The sequence below is a fragment of the Oncorhynchus clarkii genome, chromosome 10 (assembly GCF_045791955.1).
Source record: "Oncorhynchus clarkii lewisi isolate Uvic-CL-2024 chromosome 10, UVic_Ocla_1.0, whole genome shotgun sequence".
Classification (NCBI taxonomy): domain Eukaryota; kingdom Metazoa; phylum Chordata; class Actinopteri; order Salmoniformes; family Salmonidae; genus Oncorhynchus; species Oncorhynchus clarkii.
This window is the reverse complement of record NC_092156.1, coordinates 46436057-46454150: the sequence shown is the minus strand read 5'-3', so window position 1 is coordinate 46454150 and position 18094 is coordinate 46436057. Positions and strand designations below refer to the sequence as shown.

The 18094-nt window shown below is 44.5% G+C and overlaps 1 protein-coding gene across 3 annotated transcripts in view; it reads left to right on the top strand.

Moving 5' to 3' along the window:
* Positions 1-18094, top strand: part of LOC139418633 (protein phosphatase 3 catalytic subunit alpha-like) — a 56803-nt gene that overhangs the window by 30318 nt on the left and 8391 nt on the right. For all 3 annotated transcript variants that reach the window (XM_071168241.1, XM_071168240.1, XM_071168242.1), the window contains exons 3-8: positions 10119-10243; positions 11667-11778; positions 12687-12832; positions 13046-13185; positions 17088-17165; positions 17332-17426. In XM_071168241.1, the coding sequence (XP_071024342.1) occupies positions 10119-10243; positions 11667-11778; positions 12687-12832; positions 13046-13185; positions 17088-17165; positions 17332-17426 (696 nt within the window). The remainder of the gene's footprint in view (positions 1-10118; positions 10244-11666; positions 11779-12686; positions 12833-13045; positions 13186-17087; positions 17166-17331; positions 17427-18094) is intronic.

Genomic DNA, 18094 nt, shown 5'->3' with positions numbered 1-18094 from the left:
ACTTACGCCTGCTGCTGAAGAGAGAGAGAGAGCAAGAGAGAATGTGTGTGAAAGGAGCCTTGGTCTAGGCTACTGTTGATTGTGAAGATGGAGTCCTTTTTTGTTGAAGTTAACAAAAGTTAGAGGGGAAAGAGTATAGTGAAAAGATGGGGAATGTTTCTGTATTGTAGTGGATGAGAAGAACAAATGGACTGTGCAACTCACTATTGAGGTTGGAAGCAATTTTCTACTTATTATCAATTGTTTAGTCATTTTTATTTATTCATTATTTTACCAGGTAAGTTGACTGAGAACACGTTCTCATTTGCAGCAACAACCTGGGGAATAGTTACAGGGGAGAGGAGGGGGATGAATGAGCCAATTGTAAACTGGGGATTATTAGGTGACTGTGGTGGTTTGAGGGCCAGATTGGGAATTTAGACAGGACACCAGGGTTAACACCCCTACTCTTACAATAAGTGCCATGGGATCTTTAAGGACCTCAAAGAGTCAGGACACCCGTTTAACATCCCATCCGAAAGACAGCACCCTACACAGGGAAGTGTCCCCAATCACTGCCCTGGGGCATTGGGATATTTTTTTTTAGACCAGAGGAAAGAGTGCCTTCTACAGGCTGTTCAACACCACTTCCATCAGCATGTGGTCTCCCATCCAGGGACTGACCAGGACCAACCCTGCTTAGCTTCAGAAGCAAGCTAGCAGTGGGATGCAGGGTGGTATGCTGCTGGCAAATTATTATCTTTGTAATTATTATTGTAGGCCTATTTAATCATCTTAACCAGTTCTTGAAATAGCCTGTGCAAAAAGTGTTTTGTTTGATTTTGTTGAGACATTTTTGTTGGCTAAATTAAGTTCCAAAGGCAGTGCGCACCGGCACACAAATCATTTTTTTATCATTTGTTTTTGTTTTTAAGGACATGTAACTGTGGATCATTTGGCCAATATCGCTTGTCAATTGATGGCGCTGGCAGGGCCCAATTGTAGTTTTACAGTTGTTGTTTTTCTCTTTTTCTACTCTCGGATCTGAACGGGTCGCTCGGATGCGAACCAGACCCAAACGGTCTGTTTTCCACGGTCCTTGTCAGAACGGGGCTGACTCGCCTGGGGTCCATTTGGAACGTGTCTCTGTTTTTTGAAAATGTATCTATGCATATGGGAGATCCATTTCCATCTTTTTAGACCCGTGAAGACCTCTAACTGGTCTCTCTCTCTCTCTCTCTCTCTCTCTGTCTCTCTCTCTCTCTCTATATCTCTCTCTCTCTCTCTCTCTCTGTGTCTGTCTCTGTCTCAAACCTGGCCCATTATCTGCTCGCATGGAGCAGTGCCCATTTCGGATCTCTCAATTTGACGTATCTTCCCAGGTCCCTCAACATGGATGCAGATATACGTTCCGAGGGGGTCCTATCTCTACAGAGTGGAGACCGCACCCCTCGGGTGGTTGCCCAGATATGGGACCAGTTCAGCACGGGCGACGTAGATCTTTACGCATCGCGTGCAAAAGTGCATTGTCATCTGTTCTTCTCAATGAAGGATCTGGGCGCTCTGTTGGGAATGGAGGCTTTGGCGTATCAGTGGCCTCTGACCCTGCTCTATACGTTTCTTCCGGTGGACCTCATTCGTGGAGAGGGTCCGTCAGGAGGGTCTGTTGTTGATTCTGGTCGCTTCCCGTTGGCCCAGACAACCCTGGTTCCCGGAGATCATCCGCTTGTTGGGCGGGGGACCCGTGGAGGGATATATTGTCCCCGGCGCACGGGAGAGTTTGGCACCCACAACCGCAGATATGGGATCTGTGTCCGTTGTGCGCTTTACACATGTACACTACATGACCAAAAGTATGTGGACACCTGCTCGTCGAACATCTCATTCCAAAATCATGGGCATTAAAATGGAGTTAGTTCTCCCTTTGCTGCTATATCAGCCTCCACACTTTTGGGAAGGCTTTCCACTAGATTTTGGAACATTGCTGCAGGAGGGACTTGTTTCCATTCAGCCATTAGAGCTTTAGTAAGGTCGGGCACTGATGTTGAGCGATTAGGCCTGGCTCACAGTCACCGTTCCAATTGATCCCAAAGGTGTTCGATTGGGTTGAGGTCAGGACTCTGTGCAGGCCAGTCAAGTTCTTCGACAACGATCTTGACAAATAATTTCTGTATGGACCTCAGTTTGTGCACGGTGTATTGTCATGCTAAAAGAGGAAAGGGCCTTCCCCAACCTGTTGCCACAACGTTGGAAGCACAGAATCGTCTAGAATGTCATTGTATGCTGTAGCGTTAAGATTTCCCTTCACTGGAACTAAGGGGCCTAGCCGAACCATGAAAAACAGCCCCAGACCATTAATCCTCATCCACCAAACTTTACAGTATGCACTATGCATTCGGACAGGTAGTGTTCTCCTGGCATCCACCAAACCCAGATTCATCTGTCGGACTGCCAGGTGGTGACCCGTGATTCATCACTCCAGAGAACGCGTTTCTACTGATCCAGAATCCAATGACGGAGAGCTTTACACCACTCCAGCCGACGCTTGGCAGTGCACATGGTGATCTTAGGCTTGTGTGCCGTGCGGCTGCTCGGCCATGGAAACCCATTTCATAAAGCTCCCGACGAACAGTTCTTGTGCTGACATTGCTTCCAGAGGCAGTTTGAAACTCAGTAGTGAGTTTTACAACCGAGAACAGACAATTTTTAGGCTCTACGCGCTTGAGCACTCAGCGGTCCCGTTCTGTGAGCTTGTGTTGCCTACCACTATGCGGCTGAACCATTGTTGCTCCTAGACGTTTCCACTTCACAATAACAGCACTTAGAGTTGACCGGGGTAGCTCTAGCAGGGCAGAAATTTGACGAACTGACTTGTTGGAAATGTGGCATCTTATATCTGTGCCACGTTGAAAGTCACTGAGCTCTTCAGTAAGGCCATTCTACTGCCAGTGTTTGTCTATGGAGATTGCATGGCTGTATACACCTGTCAGCAACGGGTGTGACTGAAATAGCCAAATCCACTCATTTGAAGGGGTGTCTACATACTTTTGTATATATAGTGTATACGGATAGGACCAAGGATATCTGCATTGTGAGCAGCGTTTGTATTTTTTTTTGCTAATCCAGCTCGGAGTAGGGCCCTTTCTAAGCCGCATCTCTCTCATTGCATTGTGGAGGCTATGTCCCTGGCATATGACACCAAAGGATAATGGTTGCCTAGCGATATGCATACTCACTCCACTCGGGGTGTGACAGCTCCTTGGGCATTGTTCAAGAGCATGACGAGTGGGGATACCTGTGCTGCAGTAAATTGGGGTTTCCCACATACCTTTTGTGGGGTTTTATCACTTGGATGTAACTGCTCCTAGTGTGGCTCCTAGGGTTCTTATGGCTGGCTCCGGGAGTGGGTGTTAGGCAGCGTGCAGGTTGTGCATTTATCCGGGTTATCACAGTTCCCCATGTAATTCAGCCTTGGGCTGCCTGTGGGAGCGGCAGCGTGTAAAGTGTGCATTATCCGGGTTACCATAGTTTCCTTTGGATGTGCGCCTTGAGCTGCCGTGGCAGTGCGCGCGTACACAAGTTACTGCAGGTTTCCTGTGGGCTTGAGCCTCCAGCTGCCGTGGTTCATCGACTCCGGTCGGTCGATGCTATGCAGAGCACGTGTTGCGCTTCACCGAGTCACGACAGGTGTTCTGTTTTTTTGGGGACTCGCGATTCCTTGTACGAGTTCTGGCTTTTCAGGCTCACAAGGGAAGTATTGTTCTTGGAACCGTGGGGTCTGTGCACTTAGGCTGTGGTGGCAGCGTGTCAGTACACATAGCCAAGTTGCAGCAGGTTCTTGTTCCCTATATGGGGCTCTGACAGTTCAGTCCTCATCAGGCTCTGACAGTTCAGGCTTCTCCGGTAAGTATTAGGGAAAAGGATGGCTTCCGTAACCCCTTTTTGGAGTCGGTGAAACGTGTGTGTGCTTGGGCTGCCACGGGCCTCCTAGTTTGGTATCATCTGAGCCGGCTTGGGGCGTGATTGTATGTCCCTTAGTATGTTATTCCGAGTGACCGATTGAAAGGGAACATACGGTTATGAATATAACTACTGTTCCCTGAAGGAGGGAACAAGGTATAACGTATTTTGGTCCAACATATTTGGGATCACTGAATTGAGGAATACTGGCAGCCCCAGTATTATAGCCAGGAAGGCGGGGCTTCCGAGGGCGGGCTTAGCATCCATTGGTCCGTAGGGCGTGATTTCAGTTTTCTTCAGGTGAATATGATTGCTCGTTGATTTTGAGGTATGTTATACCTCGTTCCCTCCTTCAGGGAACAATAGTTATATTCATAAGTGTTCATTCTCTTGTACAGTGACTCCACTCAGCCCACTGCGATGGTAGAGCGGAACAGCCCGACAGTCCAGACAAATCCACACTACTGAGCATGAACACATCCCAGCGAAAGCTGCTTGGCTGCTGGAGCACCCAGGTGGCTCAAATGGACTAAGATACCCTTTCAAAACACTAGGCACCTTTTTGGATATTGTAAACATGAGAAGCAATTGCGAGAGACGGAGAGTGTTTACATGAGTGTGCATGCGTGTGTTTGTTGTAGATAGACATGTGAAATAGCTTTCTGGTAGTACTGGAGAACAATAATACAAGTAATAGTATTTACCATTACGTCTAATTCCATAGCAAGTATACCTATTTACCATTACATCTAATCACAAAACATGTAGACCTATTTACCATTACGTCTAATCCAGTGGAAACTGCTGAGGGGAGGACGGCTCAAAGTAATGGCTGGAATGGAGTCAATGGAATGGTATCAACCACATGGAAACCATATGCTTGATACTATTCCATGAACTCTGTTCCAGCAATTATTATGAGCCGTCCTCCCCTCAGGATCCTCCACTGGTCTAATGCCATAGCAGGTAGACCTATTTACCATTACGTCTAATCCCATAGCAAGTATACCTATTTACCATTACGTCTAATCCCATAGCAAGTATACCTATTTACCATTACATCTAATCACATAGCAGGTACACCTATTTACCATTACATCTAATCACATAGCAGGTATACCTATTTACCATTATGTCTAATCACATAGCAGGTAGACCTATTTACCATTACATCTAATCACAAAACATGTAGACCTATTTACCATTACGTCTAATCCCATAGCAAGTAGACCTATTTACCATTACATCTAATCACATAGCAGGTATACCTATTTACCATTACATCTAATCACATAGCAGGTATACTTATTTACCATTACATCTAATCACATAGCAGGTATACCTATTTACCATTACATCTAATCCCATAGCAGGTATACCTATTTACCATTACATCTAATCACATAGCAGGTATACCTATTTACCATTACATCTAATCCCATAGCAAGTAGACCTATTTACCATTACATCTAATCCCATAGCAAGTAGACCTATTTACCATTACGTCTAATCACATAGCAAGTAGACCTATTTACCATTACATCTAATCACATAGCAGGTATACCTATTTACCATTACATCTAATCCCATAGCAGGTATACCTATTTACCATTACATCTAATCCCATAGCAGGTATACCTATTTACCATTACATCTAATCCCATAGCAAGTAGACCTATTTACTACGTCTAATCACATAGCAGGTATACCTATTTACCATTACATCTAATCCCATAGCAAGTAGACCTATTTACCATTACGTTTAATCACATAGCAGGTATACCTATTTACCATTACATCTAATCACATAGCAGGTATACCTATTTACCATTACATCTAATCCCATAGCAAGTAGACCTATTTACCATTACATCTAATCCCATAGCAAGTAGACCTATTTACTACGTCTAATCACATAGCAAGTAGACCTATTTACCATTACATCTAATCCCATAGCAAGTAGACCTATTTACTACGTCTAATCACATAGCAAGTAGACCTATTTACCATTACATCTAATCCCATAGCAAGTAGACCTATTTACCATTACGTTTAATCACATAGCAGGTATACCTATTTACCATTACATCTAATCATATAGCAGGTATACCTATTTACCATTACATCTAATCATATAGCAGGTATACCTATTTACCATTACATCTAATCCCATAGCAAGTAGACCTATTTACCATTACGTCTAATCACATAGCAAGTAGACCTATTTACCATTACGTCTAATCACATAGCAGGTATACCTATTTACCATTACATCTAATCATATAGCAGGTATACCTATTTACCATTACATCTAATCATATAGCAGGTATACCTATTTACCATTACATCTAATCCCATAGCAAGTAGACCTATTTACCATTACGTCTAATCACATAGCAAGTAGACCTATTTACCATTACGTCTAATCACATAGCAGGTAGACCTATCTACCATAAGCATTCTCAAAGCTACTTGTTTATTTGATACGGACATGACATTAATAATAGACCACTTTCACGCATACTTTATTCGTCTTCATTTTGGCTTATCTTACCAAGTCATTATGAACAGATACGGTTATACTAACTCACAACACGCGCACCCAAACAACCAGCACACAAAGTCGCTTACTGTACAAACACTCCCATATGCACGAGTCTCACACGCGCACGCATACACAAACCTGTAAACACAACAGCACAGCAAAAGCACACTCACTCATAGGACATTGCTGGTTCATTCACATACACATCTTTTTCGGAATTTAGTCTTGCCTCTGTCATTAAGAACAGCATTCATATGGGATGCTAGATGCAGACTAACTTACATAATAATTCCTCAGGGAGAGAGAGAGAGAGAGAGAGAGAGAGACGAGGTTCTCTTCTGTACACATCAGCCTGTTCTACTCTCCCCCATGTCTGGATCCCTTGTCATACTACGGCCATGGAGGGAGAGGAAGGCTGGAGTAAGGCAGTAGAGGACACAGGAAGTCACCGTTTACCATACTACATCAGCAGCTAGTGTTCACTTGGACTGGGCTGTAATGTGAGTCCCGACCCATTTGCTTTGTCAGATAACTGCCTATTTATCCCGTGTTTATACAGGTGATTACATTGAGATTAGAAATCTATTTGTACGCTGGTGCCTGCCTGTCCTTGTTCGTGTGCTATAATTTAGTTAGAAATAGGCACACTGTGTGTCACCGACATTAGGGGTCATAGGTTCTTCTAATTCTAGTTTCATTTCATTTGGTATTAGTATCCATTTTCATTTCATTCCTGCTCTGAAAAAGGCATTGGTTGCCATTGTGCAGCATGTGTTACCAAGATATACTAGGAGTTGGGAACATGATAAATAGACATAGCCCAATGTACAGATGGCTCCTCCCCTGGCACTGAGTGATTGATTGGTGGACGGACTGACAAAATGGTTGATTGGTTGGTGGGAGATGGTAAATGGAGACGGGATACCTTAGTTACAGTACAATGGGGTAGTCCTTCGACCCTCTGGTGAACAAGCGCCACAAACATGAGGGTCACATGCTTCATTTGTTGAGCATGAAATATGGATGATGATGTGGGTATCAGTGCAACAACATTCTTAAGAATAGAGTTGCAAAGTGTGGATCTCTATGTAAGACGACTGTATTTTTGCTGTTACTAGCACTGTTTTAGAGTGTCTGTGCTTAGTCTTACGTTTTGTGTGTGTGTGTGTATTTATGCATTCATGTACTACTACTGTATGTGCAGTGTGCATATGCTATTTGTGCGTGTGCGGGCAAGCATGTGTGCGTGTGTTGATTGCTTTACTCACACAAGCAGAGGCTCCCACTCGCGTTGCTCTGAGCTTTGAGTGGACAAAAGGCCACAGTGGAGCTGAGAGAGGGAGACCGAGGCAGACGGAAGGAGGAGAGGGAGGGTGAGTGGGAGCGAGAGAGTGGTGATGAAAGAGAGGAGATGTGGAAAGATGACGAAATGAGATGCAGGTTTAGTCTGTAAAGCCACAGTGTTGAGCATCCAGGGTCCAGTTGTTATTGTCTCCAGGGGATTGGAGCCAGCCAGCCAGAGTCCCAGAGTCCCAGCCTCCCAGGCTCCCTCCCCCAGGCCCAGGGTCCCTGAGCCACACCCACCTCCTACTGGGGGTAGAAAGAGAGAGGCCTCTGGGGGCAAACACCCAGGCAGCATCGCCATGCCAACACCACGCGAGGGCGAGTTGATATATAGAAACTTCCATTTATTTCATTATTTATTCTCATAAAAATCATATCGCCATGGCAACAGGAGTTTGCAACTTCTCTCATCTCTTTTACACTCTCTGAGAAAATCACTGAACCGAGAAACAGCATAAATCTTCTACTGTCTAATTTACACAGGAAAAGCATGCATCACACAGGCACTCTCTTTTTCTCAGTACCACACACGCAGACTTACAAGACTGCAGACACACACACTTTATCATAAAATTGAAGTCGGAAGTTTACATACACCTTAACCAAATACATTTAAACTCAGCTTTTCACAATTCCTGACATTTAACCCTAGTAAACATTCCCTGTCTTAGGTCAGTTAGGATCACCACTTTATTTTAAGAATGTGAAATGTCAGAATAATATTTCTTTCATCTTTTATTTCTTTCATCACATTCCCAGTGGGTCAGAAGTTTACATACACTCAATTAGTATTTGGTAGCATTGTCTTTAAATTGTTTAACTTGGGTCAAACGTTTCAGGTAGCCTTCCACAAGCTCCCACAATAAGTTGGGTGATTTTTGGCCCATTCCTCCTGACAGAGCTGGTGTACATGAGTTAGGTTTGTAGGCCTCCTTGCTCGCACATGCTTTTTCAGTTCTGCCCACAAATTTTCTATGGGACTGAGGTCAAGGTTTTGTGATGGCCACTCCAATACCTTGACTTTGTTTTCCTTAAGCCATTTTGCCACAACTTTGGAAGTATGCTTGGGGTCATTGTCCATTTGGAAGACCCATTTGCGACCAAGCTTTAACTTCCTGACTGATGTCTTGAGATGTTGTTTCAATATATATATCCACATAATCTTCCTCCCTCATGATGGCATCTATTTTGTGTAGTAGACCAGTCCCTCCTGCAGCAAAGCACCCCCACAACATGATGCTGACACCCCTGTGCTTCACGGTTGGAATGGTGTTCTTCGTCTTGCAAGCATCCCCCTTTTTCCTCCAAACAGAACGATGGTCATTATGGCCAAACAGTTCCATTTTTGTTTCATCAGACCAGAGGACATTTCTCCAGAAAGTACAACCTTTGTCCCTGTGTGCAGTTGCGAACTGTAGTCTGGCTTTTTTATGGCAGTTTTGGGGCAGTGGCTTCTTCCTTGTTGATCGGCCTTTCAGGTTGTGTCGATATAGGACTCGTTTTACTGTGGATATAGATACTTTTGTACCTGTTTCCTCCAGCATCTTCACAGGGTCCATTGCTGTTGTTCTGGGATTGATTTGCACTTTTCGCACCAAAGTATGTTCATCTCTAGGAGACAGAACATGTCTCCTTCCTGAGCGGTGTGACCGCTGCGTGGTCCCATGGTGTTTAACTTGCGTATTGTTTGTACAGACGAACGTGGTACCTTCAGGCGTTTGGAAATTGCTCCCAAGGATGAACCAGACTTGTAGAGGTCTACAATTTATTTTCTGGGGTCTTGGATGATTTCTTTTGATTTTCCCATGATGTCAAGCAAAGAGACACTGAGTTTGAAGGTAGGCCTTGAAATACATCCACAGGTACATCTCCAATTGACTCAGATTATGTCAATTAGCCTATCAGAAGCTTCTAAAGCCATGACATCATTTTCTGGAATTTTCCAAGCTGTTTCAAGGCACAGTCAACTTAGTGTATGTGAACTTCTGACCCGCTGGAATTATGATACAGTGAATTATAAATAAAATAATCTGTCTGTAAACAATTGTTGGAAAAATTACTTGTGTCATGCACAAAGTAGATGTCCTAACCGACTTGCCAAACTATAGTTTGTTAACAAGAAATGTGTGGAGTGGTTGAAAAACAAGTTTTAATGACTCCAACCTAAGTGTATGTTAACTTCCGACTTCAACTGTATATAAAATGCCCGCTGTGTACTGTATGTAATGCTAACAGATCCAGTAATAATGTGCTGATCTTTTCTCATGCTGTGGGATTTGATGTTTTGCAGTGTGTGGGGACATCCATGGGCAGTTCTTTGACCTTATGAAGCTGTTTGAGGTGGGTGGCTCGCCGGCCACGACGCGTTACCTCTTCCTGGGAGACTATGTGGACCGGGGATACTTCAGTATCGAGGTAAGAGACCTTTAGACTGGGAGGCATTCCTGCCGTTTCCACATGGAATGAGAGACAAATGGCGTCTCTGTCCTGCTGCCTCGCTCCCTGTGCCACTCCGTGTGCTGTGCTATGTCCCTGCGCTGCTATGTTGGAAGAGCTATAGTGCACTGAAGCACCGCAAAAACACCACGTGGCCAGCTTCCCCCGGAATCTTCCGTGAGGAGGAAGGAGGAATCATCCAATCACATGCAATCGATGCTGACAAGTTGCATTTGCATAAAGGAAGGCTCTCCCGCTGGCCTGAGGGGTTGATTATCCGCAAACAGACTGGCTCCACCAATTCTCATGATTATCATACTATCTTTATCAGCTGTCACCAAATCAATGGCTGGGGGTCCTCATCTGATATATACTGAACAAAAATATAAACCTAACATGTAAAGTGTTGGTCCCATGTTTCATGAGCTGAAATAAAAGATCCAAGAAATGTTCCATACGCACAGAAAACGGATTTCTCTAAAATGTTTGTTTACATCGCTGTTAGTGAGCATTTCTCCTTTGCCAAGATAATCCATTCACCTGAAAGGTGTGGCATATCAAGAAGCTGATTAAACAGCATGGCCATTACACAGGTGCACCTTGTACTGGGGACAATAAAAGGCCACTCAAAAATGTGCAGTTTTGTCACACAATGCCACAGATGTCTCAAGTTTTGAGGGAGCATGCAATTGGCATGTTGACTACAGGAATGTCCGCCAGAGCTTTTGGCAGGGAATTGAATGTTCATTAATCTATCATAAGCCGCCTCCAACGTCGTTTTAGAGAATTTGGCTGGACGCTGAACTGGCCTCACAACCCACAGATCATGTGTAACCACACCAGACCTCCACATCCGGCTTCTTCAATTAGGGGATTGTCTGATACCAGCCAAACAGACTGTCAATAAATCTGAGGAGTATTTCTTTCTGTAATAAAGCTTTTGTGGGGAAAAACGACTTCTGATTGACTAGGCCTGGCTCCCCAGTGGGTTGGGTTGGCTCCAAGTGGGTGGGCCTATGCTCTCCCAGGCCCACCCATAGCTGCGCCCCTGCCTAGTCATGTGAAATCAATAGATTAGGGCCTAATGAATTTTATTTCAATTGACTGATTTACTTATATAAACTGTAACTCAGTAAAATCATTGAAATTGTTGCTTGTTGCGTTTCAAATATTTCAAATAAAGGTCCATTTTCAGGCCTATTCTGGTTTGAGCTCGAGGCAGTCATTGATCGTGACACGGTCTGATTTTATATCCAATGTTATATAACGCCGACGTTGTTATCGTCAAGCTGCAGCCTGATGCAGGCCTTTTTTTTTAGGTCCTGAACAGTGCATCATATCATTCAGTTTTTGTGTGTGTATGTAAACTGATCTAATAACCCTTTATCTACTCTCTTGACAGTGTGTTTTGTACCTTTGGTCGCTGAAAATCCTCTACCCAAAGACGCTATATTTACTGCGAGGAAACCATGAATGTAGACATTTGACAGAATACTTCACCTTCAAACAAGAATGTGAGTACTCTCCAGAGATGTTCTATTTCTGTGTCATCTCGTGCATTGTTCCTTGAGAGGCTATGAAAGGATTCTTGAAAATGAAAGCGTGATACATTAGCGAAAAGTAGTGGATGGATGGTTCGAGCCGAGGTATCCCACGAGGAGAAGCAGTACTACAAGTACTACAAGTACAGGTAGACCTGGAACCTATTTCCGCATCTTCTCCGGTGGCACATCACCATGGTTACCAATGCTGTGAAAGGTTGGGGATTAGGAGTTAATGAAAAAAGACTGCCATGGCATACAGACACACACAAACAAAGATGAAATCGGGTGAGCCTGGGGAGAAGTGTGAGAAGGTGTTGTGATGAATATCCGAGATCCCTTAGCTGGGAAGGAATATGACAGATGGTAGAGGTGTTCTCTGGGTCTTAGGTGATTTACCCAATAAATTACTGGGAGTTTATAATGAAGTGTGCGACTCTTAATTTTATTTTTTATAGTTCTCTGGGTCTCTTAACATCCATGGAGAAGTGCATGACGGGAGTCATCTTGTTCTTCTCTGCTCAGTCGGATTACACAATACAGTATATCCTCTTGAGAGAGGATGGTTGGATGTTATTACGAAAATACATCCAAAAATGTATGCACTCCCTACTGTAAGTTGCTCTGGCTAAGAGTGACTAAAATGTAAATGATTTTGACTGTGAGATATTGTGTTTGTTCTTACTTGGACTATCTATTCCAGGCTGAAATCTCTCTTAAGCGTGAATCATGCATTAATGTCAACGGACAGCTTATGTAACAGTCAAAGCTATTAGCTCGTATCTCACGTCAGGATTCCACCTTGATGGATGACTTGTGTGGTCCCTGAGGTCCCTGTTTGTATCATTGCACTGATCCAGTTGTGTCTCTGTGGTGGACAGGTAAAATCAAGTACTCGGAGCAGGTGTATGACTCATGCATGGACGCTTTTGACTGCCTTCCCCTGGCTGCCCTCATGAACCAGCAGTTTCTGTGTGTCCATGGAGGACTCTCACCAGAAATACACAACTTAGATGACATAAAGAAGGTATTGAACTACCACCATGGCACTGACAAGCCATGCATAGGAAAATCAAATCAACTGTGTTTCACGTCTTCGCATACTTCAGTACAGCACTCGTGCATTTTGTGTGAGTGCATGCGTGAGTACCCGTGTACGTGCGAGAGAGTGTTGTTTTTGTGTTTTGAATATTTGCGTATTTGCTCGTGTTTGAATTCAGTACGTTTCTCTCTGCTGTAGATAGACCGGTTCAAGGAGCCTCCAGCGTTTGGGCCCATGTGTGACCTACTGTGGTCTGACCCTCTGGAGGACTTTGGCAACGAGAAAACCCAGGAGTACTTCAGCCACAACACAGTCCGAGGCTGCTCCTACTTCTACAGGTCAGCTCTCTCTCGCTCCACCTCAACACTTACTTTCTTTCATAACTAGTCCTCGTGTTTTTGAGTCGTCAATTGTCCCACTCTGGATCTGTCGACCAAACAATTACCTCCAAACCAAACGGCACGAATCCAAATCTCTATTTGTACACACACAGGGAAATGCAGCGCGCACACAGCCCCGATGTGCATCTGTGTTGCCGTGGTTCTGTATCCTGTCAGCCATAGTGTGTGCCGTTTATATGTCATGTCGGTGTGAGATACAGCCGCTGCACTGACCTACATTCTGGGTGCCGAGGGTATTTGGGCAGAAAGCCTTGGATGTATATGGGGCTGCATTCGGTAGGCTCTAGGAAGGTGCTCAGAGCCCGGCCGTTATTCGTGTATTTTCTTTCCTGCCCAAATCTTTGAACACTTTAATATTTCACACGCCAATGACAACTTAGATGGGGCGTGGCTGTAGGGAGGGGTAGAGGGGATGGTGGTGGTAGGATAGGGTGGATGGAGATTTTGGTGCAATACATGGCTGTGGTAGGTGAACACATCCTCATAAGAGGCTTTTTTTTACACACATAAACAAGTGCACACCTCAGGTCATTGGTCTGTCAGTTTGAGAGGGGGCATATGGGATCCCTGGTGATTAGTAGGTGTTATTGGTGGATCTCAGCTGGCTTATGTCCATGTTGTAAAGGCTTTGTGTCCTTTTGTGGACTGTATCATTCTGAATGACCACAGCAATACATTGAAGGGAACTATCAGACAGCCACATAACACTGTATGTTGTCCCACCCGGCATCCTTGTTGTTAGGTGGTGGACTGTGCTTTTTTTTGATATGATGAGGTGAAAGACCTACGGTCTGGTTTGTCGGTGAGGAGTTACAATAGTGTCTTCAGGGGAACAGTTCAGCAGTGCTTCTCATCCGTCACTCTGTAGCCCGACGGCTTCAGCACCTGATGGTTTCAGCACTACAGTGGTCCAGAGAAACGCCTCAGGAGCCAAATCTTACACAGACACGAGAGACCGCCTTCTCTGACCAACTGAGCCATGGACTTTAAAAAACTGCAGCACATTTGGGTACAAATGCACAATCAATATGCAGGCTTGAGTCATCAGTATGTGCATAAAAAATTGTTCATAACCATGGTGAAAGTAATCTCCTGTTATTTTCAGATTTTTAAAAATCATTTACCACAGCAATTTGCAGGTTCTATTCATGCTGATTGTAGTCTCTTTTTATGTTCATGATCTCAATGTATATAGTGAAAGTAGCATAGGGAAGCCCTGTCATAATTAGTCCGGGAGCTAGCTAGCAACCAGGGGCAGATTAAGAAATCATAGGCCCCGGGGCTTTGTTTTTTAATTTTTATAACCTTTCCACCCTAACCGGCCCACCATCATGTTCTGTAAACAAAACCTTGCGCCAAGATGCAATTGGATGCGTGGTAAATTTACTGTTGAAGAGAAGGAAAAAAAAAAAACGTTATAATGAAACCATTTTTTATTTATTTATTTAACTAGGCAAGTCAGTTAAGAACAAATTCTTATTTTCAATGACGGCCTACTAATAGTGGGTTACCTGCCTGTTCAGGGGCAGAACGACATATTTTTCACCTTGTCAGCTCAGGGATTCGATCTTGCTACCTTTCAGTTACTGGCCCAACACTGGCCCAATACCCAACCCACTAGGCTCCCTGCCATGACACAGATAGGTTACAGTTGAGCAGAGGCATATTTAGGATTCCCCCCCCCTCCAAAAAAATCTGCCTTTTATAAACGCATTTCATGCAGTTCTAAGTAATGTACATGACAGAAGACACTAGCGGAATCTTTTCTAATACCACACAAATGATCGAAATGACTGGCTACACCGACACTGACAGACTGAGATCAATCTGGTCTTGAATTTAATAAACAATAGCCCAGGCCAATGAAGCGACACACAGAATGTACAATATTAGGAGGCAATGTATACTGTATATATAGTATATATTGGCTACTAAATCAAAATTCCAGTTGTATGTTGACTCCCAAGTGGCGTAGCGGTCTAAGGCACTGCATCTCAGTGCAAGAGACCTCACTACAGACCCTGGTTCAAATCCAGGCTGTATCATTGGGAGTCCAATAGTGCGGCGCACAATTGGCCCAGTGTCGTCTGGGTTTGGCCATCATTGTAAGTAATGTGTTCTTAACGGACTTGCCTGGTTCAATAAATAAAATGTTTTAAAAAACCTAATGAAGAAGATGTGCTCGTTGTGGCAATAGCCTATCTCAAGATGAGCTACTTTGAACAACAGCGTTGCTGTTAGCTACAACAAAAAGTTATATTGGTTCGACAGATTAGTCTTCTCTTTTTAGCAGTAGGCATTTGCTTTCCAAACTGTACGTTTTTCCTGATTTTGTATTTTGAAATCTGCAAAAGGTCAACCGGTTTTCGCTTTGTCATTATGGGGTATTGTGTGTAGATTGATGATGGAAAAATGCATTTGATACATTTTAGAATGAGGCTGTAACGTAACAAAATGTGGAAAAGGCCAAGGGGTCTGAATACTTTCTGATGGCACTGTATATAATACATACTGTATATCGTTCCTTAATCAGCCCCTACGTTAATCTTGCCCTGCTAACGTCAACCACTGCTGTTTTCAAAATTGGCACCTTTGGTCCTTTCAACCCCTGTGAATATGAAGAAACACATCGGATGCTCCGTTTTTCTGTCTGCAACCAGAGGCATGAAGCGTTGGTGTGAGAGGGTGGGGGAAAAACAATGCCGTCTTGGGGACATTGATTGGAATACATTTGACCTTACGCCGACACACACTATTATTTATTAACCGTATACACATCCTGGCTTCTTGACGTCTGTTAAGCTTATAGATTGAGAGGTCAAATTGGAGCTTTGGGAACTGGAATGGAATCGAGCTGAATCTGTATCAGCATCTCTGTCTGTCTGGATCAGCAGGATGGAGTGAGATACAGAGGGGGGGATATATTAGATGCTGCTAGTGGGATATATTAGATGCTGCTAGTGGGGTATCAACTCCACTTGCAGCTGCTGTTGTGAGGTTAAAGGAGAGGAATGTAGAGGAGATGAGAGGGGGCGTAGACAAGTACACGGGGATCTCCTACTCCAAACCAGGCGGTTGAAATGCACCGTGGGTGAGGCGGAGTCGAGCGTGGAATAAAAGAAGGGCCAGTATCAACTCAACACTGCCGTCTATCCCACAACCCCCCTGGGGCTCTGCAATGAGCTGTTGCTATGACAACTCACTCCTCCAGACCAAACTGGAGCGAGTGATAGGAAGAGGGAGAGCTACAAGGAAAGGAGTGATCTGTGAAGAGAGAGAGAGAGGCGGAGAACCAATGCTGTCAAGCAGGCCATCTCGTCAACAGTATGCCTAAAGGATGGGGAAAATGTCCTAATCCTCACACTTCCTGTCGGGTAGAAGTGACAGCCAGTTAGCCGTCAAATGAGAGCTGACATGATGGTTTGTTGTGTTCTTTAAGGCCCAGTGAGTGGCATTAAGTTGCTTTGGGCGACCTGTGAGCCATGTGTCGGGCTGGGATGGGCTGTTACGTCTTGCATCATGCTGAGCAGTGATCTGATAACAGCACACTGACGACTGCTGGTGCTCTGCTCTGTTTTGTTTTCGGACAATGTCAATGTTCTACTCTGTGGCTGGACCAGGGGTGTCATGCTCGGTCATGCTCCGTTTCGTGAATGTAACATGCAGAAAATAATGTTTGTATTCAGTTGAATGTAATGTGTATGCTCTGTTACACAATACCTCTGCTTTGGGCACGTTGTTCGATTCCATAGGTCAGGCTGTGTTGCCCTGTGATATGTGTCAAACAGTGTGAATGTGTATATGACATCCCTAAACCCTCTCTCCTTTCTGCCTTGCAGTTATCCAGCTGTATGTGAGTTCCTACAGAACAATAACTTATTATCAGTCATCCGAGCACATGAAGCACAAGATGCTGGGTATGTACCGACACACACTTCTCTCTCTCTCTCCCCCTCTCTCTCACACACACTTCTCTCCCTCTCTCTCTCACACACACACTTTTCAGTAGCTTTTACACAATTGATGATTCATCCAGATGATCAACCTGAAAACACCTCCCACTCTCTCTGTGGTGCCCTATAGCTACCGGATGTACCGGAAGAGCCAAACCACCGGCTTCCCCTCCCTAATCACCATCTTCTCAGCGCCAAACTACCTTGATGTTTACAACAACAAAGGTCAGTCTATCTGCTCCATGTATTTGTGGTGCTACTTTATGAATCTATGTGAACCAGTAAATATTTGTAGTGAATGTATGCTGGAGCAAGTGTTCGCTGGTGGGTGGTGTTCAATGTGTGGCTTGTGGAGATGGATCGTGGGACATGGGGAGAGCGTAGGAGGGACTGTCGGTATGACTGACTATCTCCATGTGGCTTTATCTCTCCTGATGGAACTGTAACGGCATTTCTGGGGCTCAAGAGGGGCACCTAGTGGTTGATCATCTCATCTCTCTATGGGTCTCTGCCTGTCTCTGTTTCTTCCTGTGCCTCTGTTTCTGTCTCTCTACCGCTGTCTCTGTGTCTCTCTGCCTCTGTCTCTCTGCCTCTGTTTCCCTCTTCCTCTGCCTCTCTCTGTCTGTCTCTCTGTGTCTCTCTGCCTCTGTTTCCCTCTTCCTCTGCCTCTCTCTGTCTGTGTCTCTCTGTGTCTCTCTGCCTCGGTTTCCCTCTCACTCTGTCTCTTCCTCTGCCTCTGTCTATCTGTGTCTCTTTGCATCTGTTTCCCTCTCACTCTGCATCTGTATGTCTCTGTCTCTTTGTGTCTGTCTCTGTCTGTCCCTGCGTTTCTGTGTCCGTCTCTCTCACACGCAAACACATATCAAGATGTGCACCCCCACAAGACTAACAAT